This window comes from Diachasmimorpha longicaudata, chromosome 11 (genome assembly GCF_034640455.1).
Source record: "Diachasmimorpha longicaudata isolate KC_UGA_2023 chromosome 11, iyDiaLong2, whole genome shotgun sequence".
NCBI classification, from domain to species: Eukaryota; Metazoa; Arthropoda; class Insecta; order Hymenoptera; family Braconidae; genus Diachasmimorpha; species Diachasmimorpha longicaudata.
In genome coordinates, this window is record NC_087235.1 from 6,628,330 (window position 1) to 6,642,294 (window position 13,965).

Genomic DNA, 13,965 nt, shown 5'->3' on the forward strand with positions numbered 1-13,965 from the left:
TTCTTACACTAACTTCTTGAACTGCAACAAATCTTCATCTTTATGTTGAAAATAGTAAACTTACGGTTTTATAAAATTTTTTAATTGTAAAAAATTGTCTCAGAGTCGATCAGCACGAGGTAACCGCAGCGTTGGACATGAAAAACATCAGACAGATCGAGATACTCCTCGATTATCAAATATGGCGGCTGTTTTATTCTCCATCTGGTGGGTTATTTTTTAAGCTCTGGACCATGTCCCGGAGCGAAACGTAAATAAACATATTTTTGGAATTGCCGATGGTGCGTTCGACGATATGGATGAGGAGACATTGAACAGGTACTAGTGAACATGAGCACAATTGAGTGAAGGATGAATTTAGTAGTTGGAAGTGCACAACAGATATTGGAAGTGAAATAATTTTTTTTAGGCTAGCTGCTGAGGCCCTGATCGAAGAGGCCAAGGTTGGGGCTCGGAGGGCCGAGATAATGGGCCCCAGTGGCTGGGTGAAACCCAAGGAGACAATCAACAAACGCTTCCTACGATCTACACTCCGAAATGCAATTCTGTCTAACAGGCATCAACAAAGATCGAAGGAGAAACGATGTGAGACGTCCTCTCACAAAGATAGCAGTGCTAAAAATGATGAGAGGTCCAGGAGCAAGAGGAAAGAATAATTCAGGACTTGGAAAATGATTGATCATGACAAGACAAGTGTAAAAAATTATTATTCAATCATTTATCTTTCTAAAATAATTTTTTAATAAATCATAACAAGTAAAAGTGAAAATCAAAGGCAAGTTTGCATCAAACTCATACCCAACTCTTTTCAATAATTTCAGAACAATTTTTCCTGCTCATTCGTAAAAATTTAACAAGCACCGAAGTACGATTTCAAAGTACGAAATTCTATATTGCAATCGCCTTACCAGGTTTCAAATGGATCTTAAAAAATTCTCAAAATCAAATGTTCCACTTTTCACTTATAAAAAACGCATATACAATTATAATAATTAAAATATTTTGCATTGATAGGTTGCTCACAACAGTTCAGTTAATTCCTCAATATCTTAGAATTTTTTTCTAAACAAAACAAAGGGAGAAACCAATGGCTTGATTGTCCGGCAAGAGCTGCCATCGTTAGCCCACTTTTTGTGTGAATACAGTCACTGCAACAGTACCTATCCGGGTGCCACTGGCTGATAAGAAAATTTATCATGTCCACTGACTATTGCAACTCTTTGTTGCCTAATGACGCATTGACATTGTACCGAGAGCACAATGAACGCTCGAGAATAAAAGAAAATTCTTTATCCGAATTTTAACTCAACATAATCATTTAGAGCCATTCTTCTGGTGCTGGGTACTTTTGTAAGCTATCATGAGGCCCTTTATGTCCGCCAGGGCTTTTTCTATTTCCTTCGCGAATCTTCCTGAATCCTGAAAGCAAAATTAAAAAAAAAAATCAGTGAATAACTGATGAGGAGCGAGAAATCTTCTTATATTTAAAAAATGATTTTTTATGGGATATCTTAATTGGGATAGCAATATGGAGAGATATTTTAATTATGATTTGATTTATGATGTAAAAAATGGCTGTAAATATCATTAGCAAGGCCTACAGTCTTAGGACAACTAGTTTTCTTAGCTATAACGAACCAGACAAGTTTTTTCCCTATCATTACACGAAACTCCACAATGAAAAAGTGGGAATTGAAGAGCGTGAATAACTATGCCGTTTCTTTTATGAACTTAATTGAATCAATATGCAGATATTTTCTACAATGTCTTATGTTGATTGAGGATACAATTTATTCCCATCACCATTCATTAATGATTACGTTTTTTTAAATGAAATAAAAATTGAAATGCTTACAGTTTCAGGTGAACTAGTTTTACTAGAAATATGGAAGAAAACGAGATCTTCCCCAGCAATGATATAAGACACTCCATATCCATCGTCAGCAACTGGGCCAAAACCTCCCCCAGCGGACAAGCAATTAGGATGTTTCTTCAAGTCTATCTTGGTGGTCTGTCCGTGAGGTGTCTGCGACGTGGACAGCTTCCAGGGTTCACTAAGGACTTCCTTGAGGAATGGAGAGTCGACCTCCAGGTATTTGGACACCACATAAAGGCAGAACAAATGTCTATCGATTCCTTTCCCAATCATGGCATCCTGGTATCCACGTTGATGCTGATTAACTGCATGTCTGAGGAGCTTATGTCTCTCCTCCACACTGGCCGATTTATTCTCCATGGCCTTGACCCAATTGGCAGACTCAATGGTACAGGGACGAACCGTCTCGGTCCTTCCCTCCCTGTACAATCTCGTCATCGATGCCTCATAAGTAAGTGAAAACCTGCCTGCGTCTCGGTAATAAGCAAGCTGCAGCGCCATTTGAATGTATGCATCCGGTGACATTGAGCACTTCTTCATGAAACCCTTTCCATAGTGATCGTGCTGATAAATGCACAGATCTACATCGTTCAACAAATCGTTAGCCCCCTACAAAATCATAAACGTTAATTTATAAATCTGTAGCGAACCTATTCGCAGGAAAAATAATTCGTCAAGGATGCATAAACTATTTTTTAAAATGAGGACGATTAGACTTTTTTCTTTCAATTGAATTAAGAAAAACATGAGTGGAAAACTCACTTGCACAGCGTCTTCAATCACTTCGTTGCATTCGCTGCTGATCTCCCACTGGAGACGAGACGGCACCAGTTTGAACTCCGGAGTTCCAATGGTATGACCGTCCTCAGTATATCTTCAGAAATTAAATAATAGTAAGTGAAAATATTCTAATAGGGGCTAGTTAATGCCAATGTCGATGAGAACAATGTAAGTATGTCCATTTTGCCCCACCCTGTTCCATTGTTATACAGATAAAAGAAAAATCGTTATGTACAGCATGCACTGGCGTGAAGCAATAGTTCAAGATGAAAGAGTAATATACAATGTGAAAAAGAAATGAGTTAATGAGAGGCTGCGGTGTACATGAGATTACAGTCTATGTAATTTATCTAAATGAAAAAACTCAAAGTGTTCTTTCTAATCGACTGCTAACAGATAACTTTCAACCAGCTTAAATTACCCGGTATCCGTTATAGCAGACCCAATAGCGTTTTCCCACATTGCGCCCATCACTGGTGCGTCCGCCCTGAATCAAAAAATCAACAGAGACAATTAAGCGAAGAAGAAAGCGAAGAAACGTAACTGCAATCAAGAAAGTGCTATAGATCACAGTAAATTATTATAAACATAAATGACAGATGGGCAGCTTATGCAGAGATAGAACCTCGTAGGAGTTACGACTTTTTTTTCTACATTTTTTTTCTACTGATTCTGGATTCTTACACATTGTTCAGCGTAACATCCCAATACTGGATGAATTCCCAAAAGTGTGACATCACGGCTGCATCTGCCCTGTTTTTTGCATTTCAACGTAACATTTTTTTAAATTATACTCTTCGGCATTAATTTCTCATATCTTGGGGGTATTTGTGAGAAGTATGATGGTGGTATCTCGAAACGAGTGAAAATGGGAAAGATATTATTGGGATCGTGGAAGGAAGACGATTGACATTTTACATACCAGGAGTGTTCGGCATTGAATCCGATTCTGCCATTGCTGCCGACGCAGAGGGTAAAGGATTTGTCGAACCATCTGTCGTAGCCTTTCCCGTGGAGCAGGTCTCGACCGTATTTGCTCAATTTCTCTGGATGTACCTGGTTGGAAATAAAGAGAAGGATTCATAGATAGGTAGAAATTCTCGAAGTACCGAATACCTTTTGTCACAATGAATAAATTTCGGACGTACCGGATCGTATTCATAAGGATAATCATCGAGCGTGACGACGAAGGCGGATTTTTCGATGAGCTCCAGGGAAACTTTATTAAGTCCCTTGACAAAGTGCGTCTGCCTTGCTTGTGCCCACGACGTTCTGTTGATAGCAGTGAGAGCCGCAAGTTTCTCCTCTCCCTTCTGCGGTACCGCATTGTGATTAAGAATGTACTGTATCTGGTGCTCAATCTCGCTGGGATTCAAAATCCTGTTCTTATAGTAAATGAGAACCTTGTAGTAACATCCCTTGTGATAAACAACAATGTGCTTTGAATCATTGTAATGAACAATTCTGTCTGTTTCGATTCCAGGCACTCTGGTTGTATTGAACAGTCTCTCGTACTGCCAGGAACAGAGGGGGACCACTCCCTGGAGCATGATGGGCTCCAACTCCTGTCTCTCGATGGATCTGCGATACTGGAGACAACCATAGATAACATTGGCAGCTCTTGATGCTTGAGTTCCGGATGGTTCCATCATAACAGTATCAATACCGAAAAAATTTGAGTTGACCATTATTGGTGATCTTCCACGGAGATAAACGTACTCCTCCCACCAATCAGAAACGTAATTCGTTGACCACCAAGATTTTAGAATGAGATACCGCTGGAGTTTAACAGCTATTCCCTCTTCGAACTCTTTGGCGAGTTTCTCCATTCGTTCGTAGTTCTCGTCGTCAAGAAGTGGTCTAGCGCTTCTCAAATACTGAAATTTCATTCATAAATAATTGAATACTTTGACGTTTCAAATGCTAAATTGAATTTATAGAGACTTGGATGTAAAGTGTCTTTGCTGAGATGTTTTTTATTCCTCTAAAAACGCCAATAAAGTTTTTACTCAATGCAATTGATAGATTGAATAGTGAATATAAAAAATTAATAGAAACGTCTTTCGTATGGAAAATTGCTTGCTCATGAATTTTTCATTGGCTACACTGTAAACATCATGAAGTGCATTGTTAGAAAATTCAATATGAAGAGATTTTCTTCAATTTCTGTTCAACTGAAAAAATTTTATTCGAATGAGATTGAAATGCGGTTGAAGCCAAGTGTGGATGACCTATGATTCGCTAAGTTCATTGAGTAATATGTTTATTTACTCTTTGCATCGTATCCTTGACCGATGGCAATGGCAATCTTGGCAGTGAACCTTGGAAACTGTACAGCATTGGCTTCTGCCATCCTGACAGAAGCTTAACAGCAATCACCCAAGCACGAGTAGCGAGACTGATCTTCTGTCCAGGCCCTCTCGACTCGTACATCCAGCCATGGTACATGAGCAGGAGTTTCAGGGTGTAACGCAGGGTATAGATTACGGTGATCCATAGTAGAAACCCAGCGACTATCGATCCTCCCAGATGAACTGGTATTGATGATCTGTAACGCGTTTTGAGTGGAATGGAACAAGAAAAAAATTATTTTTTGAGGCTCCTTGGGATTACAGACATTTTCAATCCCCTTTCATTTATCAATCTGTCATTATACCGTTGCAAATCGCTTAAAATTAAAAAACTCATCCCAATATCTAGCATCTCTGGATAGGATCAAATATAGAAGAGATAGTGTTAATTTACCCTTCGAGATAAGGTGCGACCTTTCCCACAAGGTCGAACGGCACTTTAAAACCCGCGAAATGGATAGCAGTTACCACTGCTATTGTCAACCACAGGCTGCCCAAGGACGCTGGGTACACACCAGTCCGCAAATTATTCTGTGAATGAAAAAAATTATGTTCGTAGTGACATAGGTAGTAACTCAACCCTCAAACCGCCCCACCATCTCCAATAAATTCTCCTGAATATATTTTCAAGCCCCATAACAATTCCATCAGAGTTCCCTTAAAATCCTATTGAATAATTTTGAGCAATTCATTCCCGTTCGAATCGATTATCCACTCGAGTGATCAACCGCCAGTGGCGTTGATAAAAAACAAATCCCAATTCGAGGTACATCTCCCTCGAATGAACGCGATACCGCAGATGTTGCTAACAGTAAACTTACGTGAAATCGAAAGAATCGCTTTTTCCACGATCTCAAGCCGGACTGCCAAACGAGGTGAAGAACCTCACGGTCAAAATTCACATCCCAGCCCTCATGAGTTATGGAGAAGCTGAAAGCAACGGCTGAGTGTGCCTCCGCCATGCCTGCTGTCTAATTACTCTGCGAACATGATAAAGTAATGCCGTTGAAGTAGAGGTACTCCAGCAATGTCAGGATTTAATACGAACGCAAACATTGAAAAAATTAACGGGGATGAAGTAACCAAGTTGCAGATTGAAGCATGTTGCACACAGGCTGCGACCATTTGACCTTATTTAAACCCATAATTGTTTTTGTGCTGTTGCATGTGTAATATGGGGCCAAAGTATTTTCGCAACTCGGTGAAATAACGAGGAAGAAAAAATATCATTTGCGGGATAATATTACTTCGAGTATTTGGCTTTCTTTCTTAAATTTCCCATCACATTCTCCTTCTCAACCACTCACCAGGTCAATCCACATTCAATTGAGGATTCATTAACTGCCTTCTATATCATCTATTAAAACTCGAATAGTCGCAGACAATTACAATTCCATTTCATCAATTGCATTCACTATATAGAAAATAAAATCTCTATTTATTTAAATCAGAGACGTGAAATATCGCCTTTCTCACGCTGTGACATTGAAATGCTGATTATTTATGATAATATTGATTAGTAATTCAAATAGGTCTAATTATACAGGAATTCTGCAGGAAAAACGCAGACGGGAGCTAATTAATCCTGAATACTCGCGAAGCCAGCCAAAAACCCAACAGATTTTCGATTTCTCGCTGAAATCGTGGAGAAAGCTGATCAAGAATATAGTAACTGTACCTACATGTGTGAGATATAAATACATACAACATATTTATATGTGTAAAGGCGTCATGGACACGAGTAGTCGTCTGGTTGGACTTTGGACCTGAGTACGAAGCAACACAGCTGTTAGGTACTCACAATTTATGGTCTGCCTTCGATGTGTATTTTGTTTCAAAATCCCTCATCGTAGGAGGCTCGACTTAATTCCCCTCTCACCCCCCCCGGAGTCATAGCGATTTTATCACCGCGATACTGAAGTAAAAACTGAAGAAATAACACTCGCAACAAAATATATTTTTTATTTCGCTCAATTCCTTCGATTCCGCCGATCAAAGTCCGTTATTATTTATCTACTCTTCCGTCATAGTTTACCTATCGCAACAAGTGTTTTCGACAAGTGAACTGACAGCAAAATATATCCTATCGATTCACGTTCGGATGAATGACGTCTCTCGGTGTTTGCCAATTGTTCACTGATAGTTCTTATTTTACGCATATTTGGTCAAATCTGGAGGCGATCAAAGTGCGATTAATTTATTCCGGTAAATTCTTAACGTATTAACGACAACCACGTGGGCTAAATTGGACTTTGTACCGATGAAGTATGCGATTCTGATGGTTTCAAAGCCAGTCATCATATTAAAAATCCCAACGCAGCAGTTGGCCTTCACTCACATTTACGTTTGACAAGTTGCCACTACTATTATGCACTACCTTACAATTTTATCTGAAGGGAGAAAACGAGAATACGAAACACGAAGAGAAGTGTTCAGTAAAAATGACGGAACTTACTTGCTGATTACGGAATTCAATATGAAAATCTAAGTGACGATGAATTTTGGAAAATGCTTCGGCAGAAGTGATGGAAAAAATCAATTGGGGTCACTTTCAAGATCACTTTCTCATACGTAATTGGAACCGAGATGACGACGCACAGAATCCCTGTAGTCAAAACATGCGTAAGTGTTGCGATAAATTAGACATCATTAACATGAAATGAAAACAAAACAGCGGATATCGGACTTATTAACCATTAAAGACTGCGGTCTCATCGGCGGTTTGTGTCGCCTACCTTTACTTTAATTAAAAATATCGGACAATGGTGAAATGAATATTCACCGACTTTTACGGGGTCAGAGGGCAAGGATTGATTTCCCTGGGGCCCAGACGATTTCAATAGATAAAAAATTAGTCTAGTATACCCCCCAGATCAATTGTACTGTGCCAGTCTCGTCGATTGAGTGTATTTACACTGTCGAATAACTAATGAAATCTCTTGCAACCCAATACTGGGAATTATTCCGGTGTCCTTGATATCTCTCCGACACCCTCTCGAACAATATCCTGTGACGTCACAAGACGTGGAATGCTGTGACACCTTCTAGAAACGGAAATATAAAGGGTCTGAAAACTTCTGCTGTCCAAAGATTGGAGTACATCGTCTTGAGCGACGTACCGTCCGAACTTGTCAAACGTACTCAATACTCATGTGCGCCAGCTGATTGCTGATACCTCAGAATGTATTCAGAAAATCATTGGAATTTTTACGATTCAAATTACGATATGATAATTTCTGGTGAAAGAAGTGTTGAATAGTCTCGACGAATTTGAATGTCAATAATTTGGAAATTGAAATTGCATCAATAAGACTTTTATTTTATAATGGTACGCTACAAGGCCAAGAGGAAAGGAGAAGCTATTAGGGATTGATAAAGAGATGAAAATACATCTATCAGTTATTCGTAAAAGTTACCAACTGTTTTATCACCCACAGCTCCTGTTTTTAGTTCCGCTTGTTATAACCGCGTTTGAAGGAATAAACGTTCACAACAAACAATTATCCTTAGTCACTCAATCTCATCAGCAGTAGAAACTCACGTGAAAAAAATTCCCTCGGAGACTGAAGAATTTATGTAGGTAAAAGTAACGATGTCTGGGTCAAAGTCACGGGGCATTTTTAACAACAAAATAAATCGACTAGTTGAGGCGGACTAACAGCAAAAGCCAATTACAAATTTTTATATCACTTAGGAAAAACGTTTTAGCTGAAGACTGTGACTACTATTTTTCCTGGTAATCGATTAATCCAGTCAACAAGTGAACGACAGGATTGGAGGCAGCAACACCTGTTGCATATGACCTAATAATCCACGTGAAACGTAGTAGGAATACGTTCACTCGGGCTTTCTTTCCTGAGTTACCGAAATGTGCTTTCACAGTTAGTTATCATACAATGAACGATAAACCAACAACAATCATGAATGAATGATATAATAATCGAGTCTGGAGTATTCGCTATCAGTGAACATTTGGGGGTGTTCTCGAGGACGAGCCAGTGATTAATCCCAACGATTATGCAACACGCGTCTGAATAAAATCACAGGCGAAAGAAAAAACTGATTAATAAATCTGCAAAAAACAGGTGAAAAAAGCCATCAAATGCTCACTTACCAACAGGAGTCAATACACCTGAAAAATCTTCTGTGAAGTTGAAAAATTCCAGAACACTTAGAATTTTCGTGAAATGGATTACTCAGAAAAACAGTAAACGCAGTTATTTCAGTTTTTGAAAATTTATGTGGTGATTTAATCCCGCAAACGTAATAAATCGGCGAATTTACTGTCAGGACACTCACCAATAGGGCCAATACGTCTGATAAATCTTCTCCAAAGGCCAACAATCTTAGAGCACTGAGAATTTTCGCCAATTCGATTAATCAAACGAAAAACAGCCAAAACTTATTTCGATTTTTTTGGGCATTTATTCAGTGATTTAATTGCGGAACTGTGACAAAGCAGAGCAAATACAAAATTGTCTGTCGACAAAAGCCTTCTCTACTCGAAGAAGGAGAACGAACTAACGGACGGGGCACGTTTTGCGAGCCACTTCGGCGTCTCCCGCCGAACACCCGAGCCACTTCGTCGTGGCTGTATTTACTTGAGTAAATTAAAAACAGGATCCTCTCACTCCGATTGCGTGCGTAGGCGACAGACACGAACTGCTGTATTTTTCTCAGTTTATTTGAGAAGAGGAAAGGGAACCGCGGAATTGACTTTATCAAAGATCAATTTGTCAATCGTTCTAACCCGTTGAACACATGACAAACTCAATCCAACTGCACCAGTGTTGATGTTCGACGGTGAATTTTATTTCGCGACGAAGCCATTCGCATATGTTCGGATCATTTCGGAGAACGACTAGACAAGATGGCGACGATCTTGGGGGGGATGGATCCGCTGGAAATCTGGTGTATCTATTTGTGGAGGTTGTGGAGACATCTCAGAGCAGTTTTACGGAGAGTGGCTGGGCCCTCCTACAGCCAATAGCCTCCCAGCCCCGTTCTCCGTGGTGATGCTTTACCAACAGGCACATTCACCATCATAGTTCATGCGCCACCGCTACTCCATTTTGCGGTTGTAGCCGCTCTGCAAGTGTCAGCAATCTCCCCATAATTTTAAGAGTTGATTCAACTTCCATCGAAAATATTCCGTCGGTTAATTCTGTGTTTTGGGAATATCGTGTTATGAATTCTTCACCTTCTCTGAAGTCAGTGCATCGGTGTTGAGACTGTTTGAAGACCCTTTGTGGAGTCAGTCAAGCAGGAAGTCGAGCTCGTGAGGTTATGTTTACAGTTGTTGGAACGAGTTGTACATGAACATCTTGGAGTTAGTGGAACAATCACGAACAGTTGTGTCAGTAGTGAAGCAGTTATTTTAGTTATAATTATTCATCGATAAGAAATTGGATAACAACAACGTTTCGCAAGGGGGTTCCATCGTTATTTGGACGGTTTCGGGCTTTTTATGGAGTGAGTGGGGCAGAAGTTGGACATTGTGGGGTTATGTTTACAACTGTTGCCGTCATTTGTGTTTGAATGCTCTGGATCTAGTGTGGAATCACGAATTGCGTTGCTTATAAATATTCATCGGCAGAACATTTGCTAAGGGCACAATGGAGCCGGAGTACGATGAGGAGAGAGGAGGCTGGGGTGATGATATGGGGCGCGGAGACGATCCGGGAGGTGAGGATCCCCTGGACAATCCCCAGGAGGTTCTAAATCAGTGCCTGGAGAAGTTCAAAACGCCGGATTACATCATGGAACCGGGGATATTCACTCAGCTCAAGAGATATTTCCAGGCAGGAGGCAACCCAGAGACCGTAATTGAGCTCCTCTCCAAGAACTACACAGCCTGCGCCCAGATGGCGAATCTCCTCGCAGAGTGGCTGATCCTGGCGGGTGTGAAAGTGACAGACGTTCAAGCAATGGTAGAAAACAACCTGAAGGACATGATCCTGAAGACCTTCGACCCCAAGAAAGCGGACAAAATCTTCACCGAGGAAGGAGAGACCCCGGCCTGGTTGACAGAGATGATTCAGCACCCAACCTGGCGCTCTCTGATCTACCGGCTAGCTGAGGAGTACCCAGATTGTCTCATGTTGAACTTCACCATAAAGCTCATCTCAGACGCAGGATTCCAGGGCGAGATAACCAGTATCTCAACAGCAGCCCAGCAGATCGAGGTTTTCTCGCGAGTACTGAAGACTGCAATTGCTGGATTTCTCCAGAACACCGAGGACTGGCAGACGAGTATAAAGGAATGCGCCAAGATGGTGTGCCATGGACAACATACTTATGTGTACAGTCAGGTGTTGCTGCAGATACTGGCGCAGGAGACGAGAGGCGGATTCATGATGAAGAGACTCTCCCAAGAGATAACAAAATGTGCTCAGCAGAACAGACACGACGTAACACCAATCACAATGGCGCTGAATGGAGCGGCCAGCAGTCCGGCAGCTTGCCAGGCCCTGGCATCAATGTTATCAAGAAATACCCTGAACCCAGCAGACATTAGTGTCCTCTACAGACACTACTCCTTAGCAGAACCACCCCCAATAGAACTCGTGAGGAATCCCCAGTTCCTGGAGCTCCTCGTAGACTCACTCTTCAAATCTGGAGTTAAACTCAATCCCGAGCACAAGTCGAAGTACATTTACCTTTTGGCTTACGCTGCCAGTGTATGCGAAACTCTCCCCAGGAAGGGAAACACTAGAAAAGTGAATAAAGACGAGTTGAAGACGACTATTCAAGCTATCGAGAAGGTCCACAATATCTGCAATATCAATAAGGGCTCTACTGAACTGGTGGCTGAGCTTAACACACTTTATCAGTCCATTCGGTTCCCAGTGGTGTCTGTGGGAATCATCAGGTGGGTTGAGTGCACTGTCACCGAACCTTCGTACTTCAAACTAAGCACTGAACACTGCCCTATTCATCTGGCACTGCTGGACGAAGTCGTTGCTTGCCACAATTTACTGCACCCCAAAGTTCTCCAGTTACTGGTGCAGCTCTTTGAGAGCAAACAGGATGAACTGGAGATCCTAGTGCAGCTGGAGATGAAGAAAATGTTGATTGACAGGATGGTGAACCTGTTGAGTCGAGGATGCGTTGTGCCAGTTGTGTGTTACATTAAACAGTGCTGGCAGCGGGGAGACACGGATATTTCTTTGATTAGATATTTTGTCACTGAGGTACTTGAAGCAATAGCCCCTCCGTACAGCGTGGAATTCGTACATCTATTTCTTCCAATGGTTGAGAACGAGGAAATCACTGGTACAATGAGAGGAGACAGTGATAATGATCTTGTTTCTGAATTCATCAGTGAGTTTGACTTTAGCTAATTTACTTTATTGATAACAATTCTTTTTACATGACTTCAAAGATATTTCTTATCATTACAGTTCACTGCAAAGCCCATTGTCCTGTCGTGAGATGACGATTTAAGGATTGAATTTTCGTGGTGTTCTTGATGGAGAGTAATTCTACGATGTGCAGGTGGTGGTAAATTACGTGGCCTCTGAAACATACGATCATTTCGCGTAAGAAAATACTTATTGGATATAAATATGATAATCACACATTTTTAAACAGTCGTTATTTTTCAAAATTCACTGTGACGAAAATCGTGAGTTATTGATTATTATTATTAGTTCAACACTCTCAAGACGGGGGAGTTAGGGTTATTATCAGAGTTGCAGGGATAGCAATACGTTTCAGAGGGCAAATCGGGGACTCTTTAGACTTACAATCGTCGATTGATAGCTTTAAGACCTCTCAGCTGTAAATAATTAGAATAGTGAGGTAGTGGATAGACAAATTATTTAAGAATTATCGTAATTATTTTGTAAGGCTGGTAATCCAATAAAATACGAGAAGCAAATCTATTTCCTTTCAATGCTTATCTTAATTTATAAGCGTGATATCGAATAGGAAAGTAGTGGACGTTGAATAAAAATTTTTGTTTAAGAAGGGCTTGTCTGAATGGGAATTTTGAGAGAAAATGTGAAGGCATTTTTTGAAATTTTTTATAATATAAACGTAAGTGATATGAAAAAATATAGAATTCCTCATCATTCAGATGAATTAATATAGAAGAAGATCTAATTTTGAAAGAAACATTATTGTTTCTCTTTCAAATTTGACAAGAATTGGTCAATCTATTTTTTTTCCCTTTTCGGGATCTTCTATCATAGAATTTCCCGGTTCACCACCAAAATAAATGATTCAACTTACTGATAGGCTTTCCATCCTTCCATGGGGTAAACTTGACACTAGACTCCTCTCGCTTGGCAGCAGAGGCCCGAAACTCGGCCTTGAGTGCCTGGCGAACTAGTTTCGCAGCAATTTGCGAGTAATTGATGTAACTAAACACAAAAAATGCCAAAAAATTATTAAAATATGAAAATGATCAAAAAATGGTAAATAATGAGAGGTTACATAATTTCTCATATCACAAATCCTGTCATAGAATCATTAATTCTCCCTTCACAATCAAACCTAATTAACCATTAGATAATTACGTACTTTAATCCAGCTTGTCTCCACGCCGACATTTTCTCTTCAATTTATTTCTCCTTTTTTCGGCGATCGACAATAAAATACCTCTCAATCGACACAGAGGAATGGCTCTGTCCTATCACGCAGGCGCAGGTTTTTTTCTCTCTCACTTCCGGTTCATAGCATGTGCTGCCCCCACTTCAGAGGAACTAGTTTGATTTGGAGTTTCTGTTTTATCGATTTTTTTGCAATTAACATATCCCGTTAATTCATGAAAAAGAGCGAATGTTGAATCGCAATTTTTATTGAATTTCATTCAATTTATTCATAAGATCAACCAATTTTCTATTACCCAAATCATCATCAATCTCTCGAAGTCGATTATTTGTTGCTAAAAATTCAGAATTTAATTATTGAGATGATGATTCATTCGATAATCAAAAAATTGATGAGTAATAT

At 40.1% G+C, this 13,965-nt stretch overlaps 4 protein-coding genes across 10 annotated transcripts; 2 read left to right on the forward strand and 2 right to left on the reverse strand.

Moving 5' to 3' along the window:
- The first annotated feature begins 181 nt into the window (after positions 1-181).
- On the forward strand, positions 182-1,060 carry LOC135167496 (protein POLR1D-like). Its single transcript, XM_064130756.1, has 2 exons — positions 182-318; positions 410-1,060. Exons 1-2 carry the CDS (start codon positions 296-298, stop codon positions 654-656), a joined length of 270 nt encoding a protein of 89 aa, XP_063986826.1. The 5' UTR covers positions 182-295; the 3' UTR covers positions 657-1,060.
- Whd (withered) lies at positions 718-9,772 on the reverse strand. Of its 6 annotated transcripts, XM_064130697.1 has the most exons (12): positions 9,307-9,772; positions 9,122-9,151; positions 5,829-5,987; positions 5,402-5,538; positions 4,928-5,204; positions 3,805-4,533; positions 3,579-3,712; positions 3,341-3,409; positions 3,078-3,143; positions 2,639-2,750; positions 1,856-2,485; positions 718-1,419 (listed from the first exon to the last, which is right to left on the reverse strand). In XM_064130697.1, the coding sequence occupies exons 3-12, from the start codon at positions 5,967-5,969 to the stop codon at positions 1,315-1,317; spliced, it is 2,400 nt and encodes a 799-aa protein (XP_063986767.1). In that variant the 5' UTR covers positions 5,970-5,987; positions 9,122-9,151; positions 9,307-9,772; the 3' UTR covers positions 718-1,314. The 6 variants fall into 6 exon arrangements, with proteins under 6 accessions (XP_063986767.1, XP_063986766.1, XP_063986765.1 ...); XM_064130696.1 differs by lacking the exon at positions 9,122-9,151; XM_064130695.1 differs by having other exon boundaries at positions 9,122-9,772.
- Positions 9,773-9,967: 195 nt separating this feature from the next.
- LOC135167476 (negative elongation factor D) lies at positions 9,968-12,889 on the forward strand. Its single transcript, XM_064130716.1, has 2 exons — positions 9,968-12,330; positions 12,411-12,889. The coding sequence occupies exons 1-2, from the start codon at positions 10,623-10,625 to the stop codon at positions 12,443-12,445; spliced, it is 1,743 nt and encodes a 580-aa protein (XP_063986786.1). The 5' UTR covers positions 9,968-10,622; the 3' UTR covers positions 12,446-12,889.
- On the reverse strand, positions 12,332-13,691 carry LOC135167498 (protein stunted-like). 2 transcript variants are annotated; one of them, XM_064130757.1, is made up of 4 exons: positions 13,534-13,691; positions 13,243-13,373; positions 12,756-12,787; positions 12,332-12,526 (listed from the first exon to the last, which is right to left on the reverse strand). In XM_064130757.1, exons 1-3 carry the CDS (start codon positions 13,560-13,562, stop codon positions 12,774-12,776), a joined length of 174 nt encoding a protein of 57 aa, XP_063986827.1. In that variant the 5' UTR covers positions 13,563-13,691; the 3' UTR covers positions 12,332-12,526; positions 12,756-12,773. The 2 variants fall into 2 exon arrangements, with proteins under 2 accessions (XP_063986827.1, XP_063986828.1); XM_064130758.1 differs by lacking the exon at positions 12,756-12,787.
- Between the last annotated feature and the right edge of the window lie 274 nt (positions 13,692-13,965).

Bases quoted from the DNA above. Each gene is read 5' to 3' on its own strand.
- LOC135167496 (XM_064130756.1), top strand. From the start codon at position 296: ATGGATGAGGAGACATTGAACAG. The intron at 319-409 runs GTACTAGTGAAC...AATTTTTTTTAG, and splicing joins GATGAGGAGACATTGAACAG to GCTAGCTGCTGAGGCCCTGA.
- Whd (XM_064130696.1), bottom strand. From the start codon at position 5,969: ATGGCGGAGGCACACTCAGCCGTTGCTTTCAGCTTCTCCATAACTCAT. The intron at 3,713-3,804 runs GTACGTCCGAAA...ATTTCCAACCAG, and splicing joins ATCCTTATGAATACGATCCG to GTACATCCAGAGAAATTGAG. The intron at 3,144-3,340 runs GTAAGAATCCAG...TTTTTGATTCAG, and splicing joins GATGTTACGCTGAACAATGT to GGCGGACGCACCAGTGATGG.
- LOC135167476 (XM_064130716.1), top strand. From the start codon at position 10,623: ATGGAGCCGGAGTACGATGAGGAGAGAGGAGGCTGGGGTGATGATATG. The intron at 12,331-12,410 runs GTGAGTTTGACT...TTATCATTACAG, and splicing joins TCTTGTTTCTGAATTCATCA to TTCACTGCAAAGCCCATTGT.
- LOC135167498 (XM_064130757.1), bottom strand. From the start codon at position 13,562: ATGTCGGCGTGGAGACAAGCTGGATTAAA. The intron at 13,374-13,533 runs GTACGTAATTAT...TTTTGTGTTTAG, and splicing joins TGGAGACAAGCTGGATTAAA to TTACATCAATTACTCGCAAA.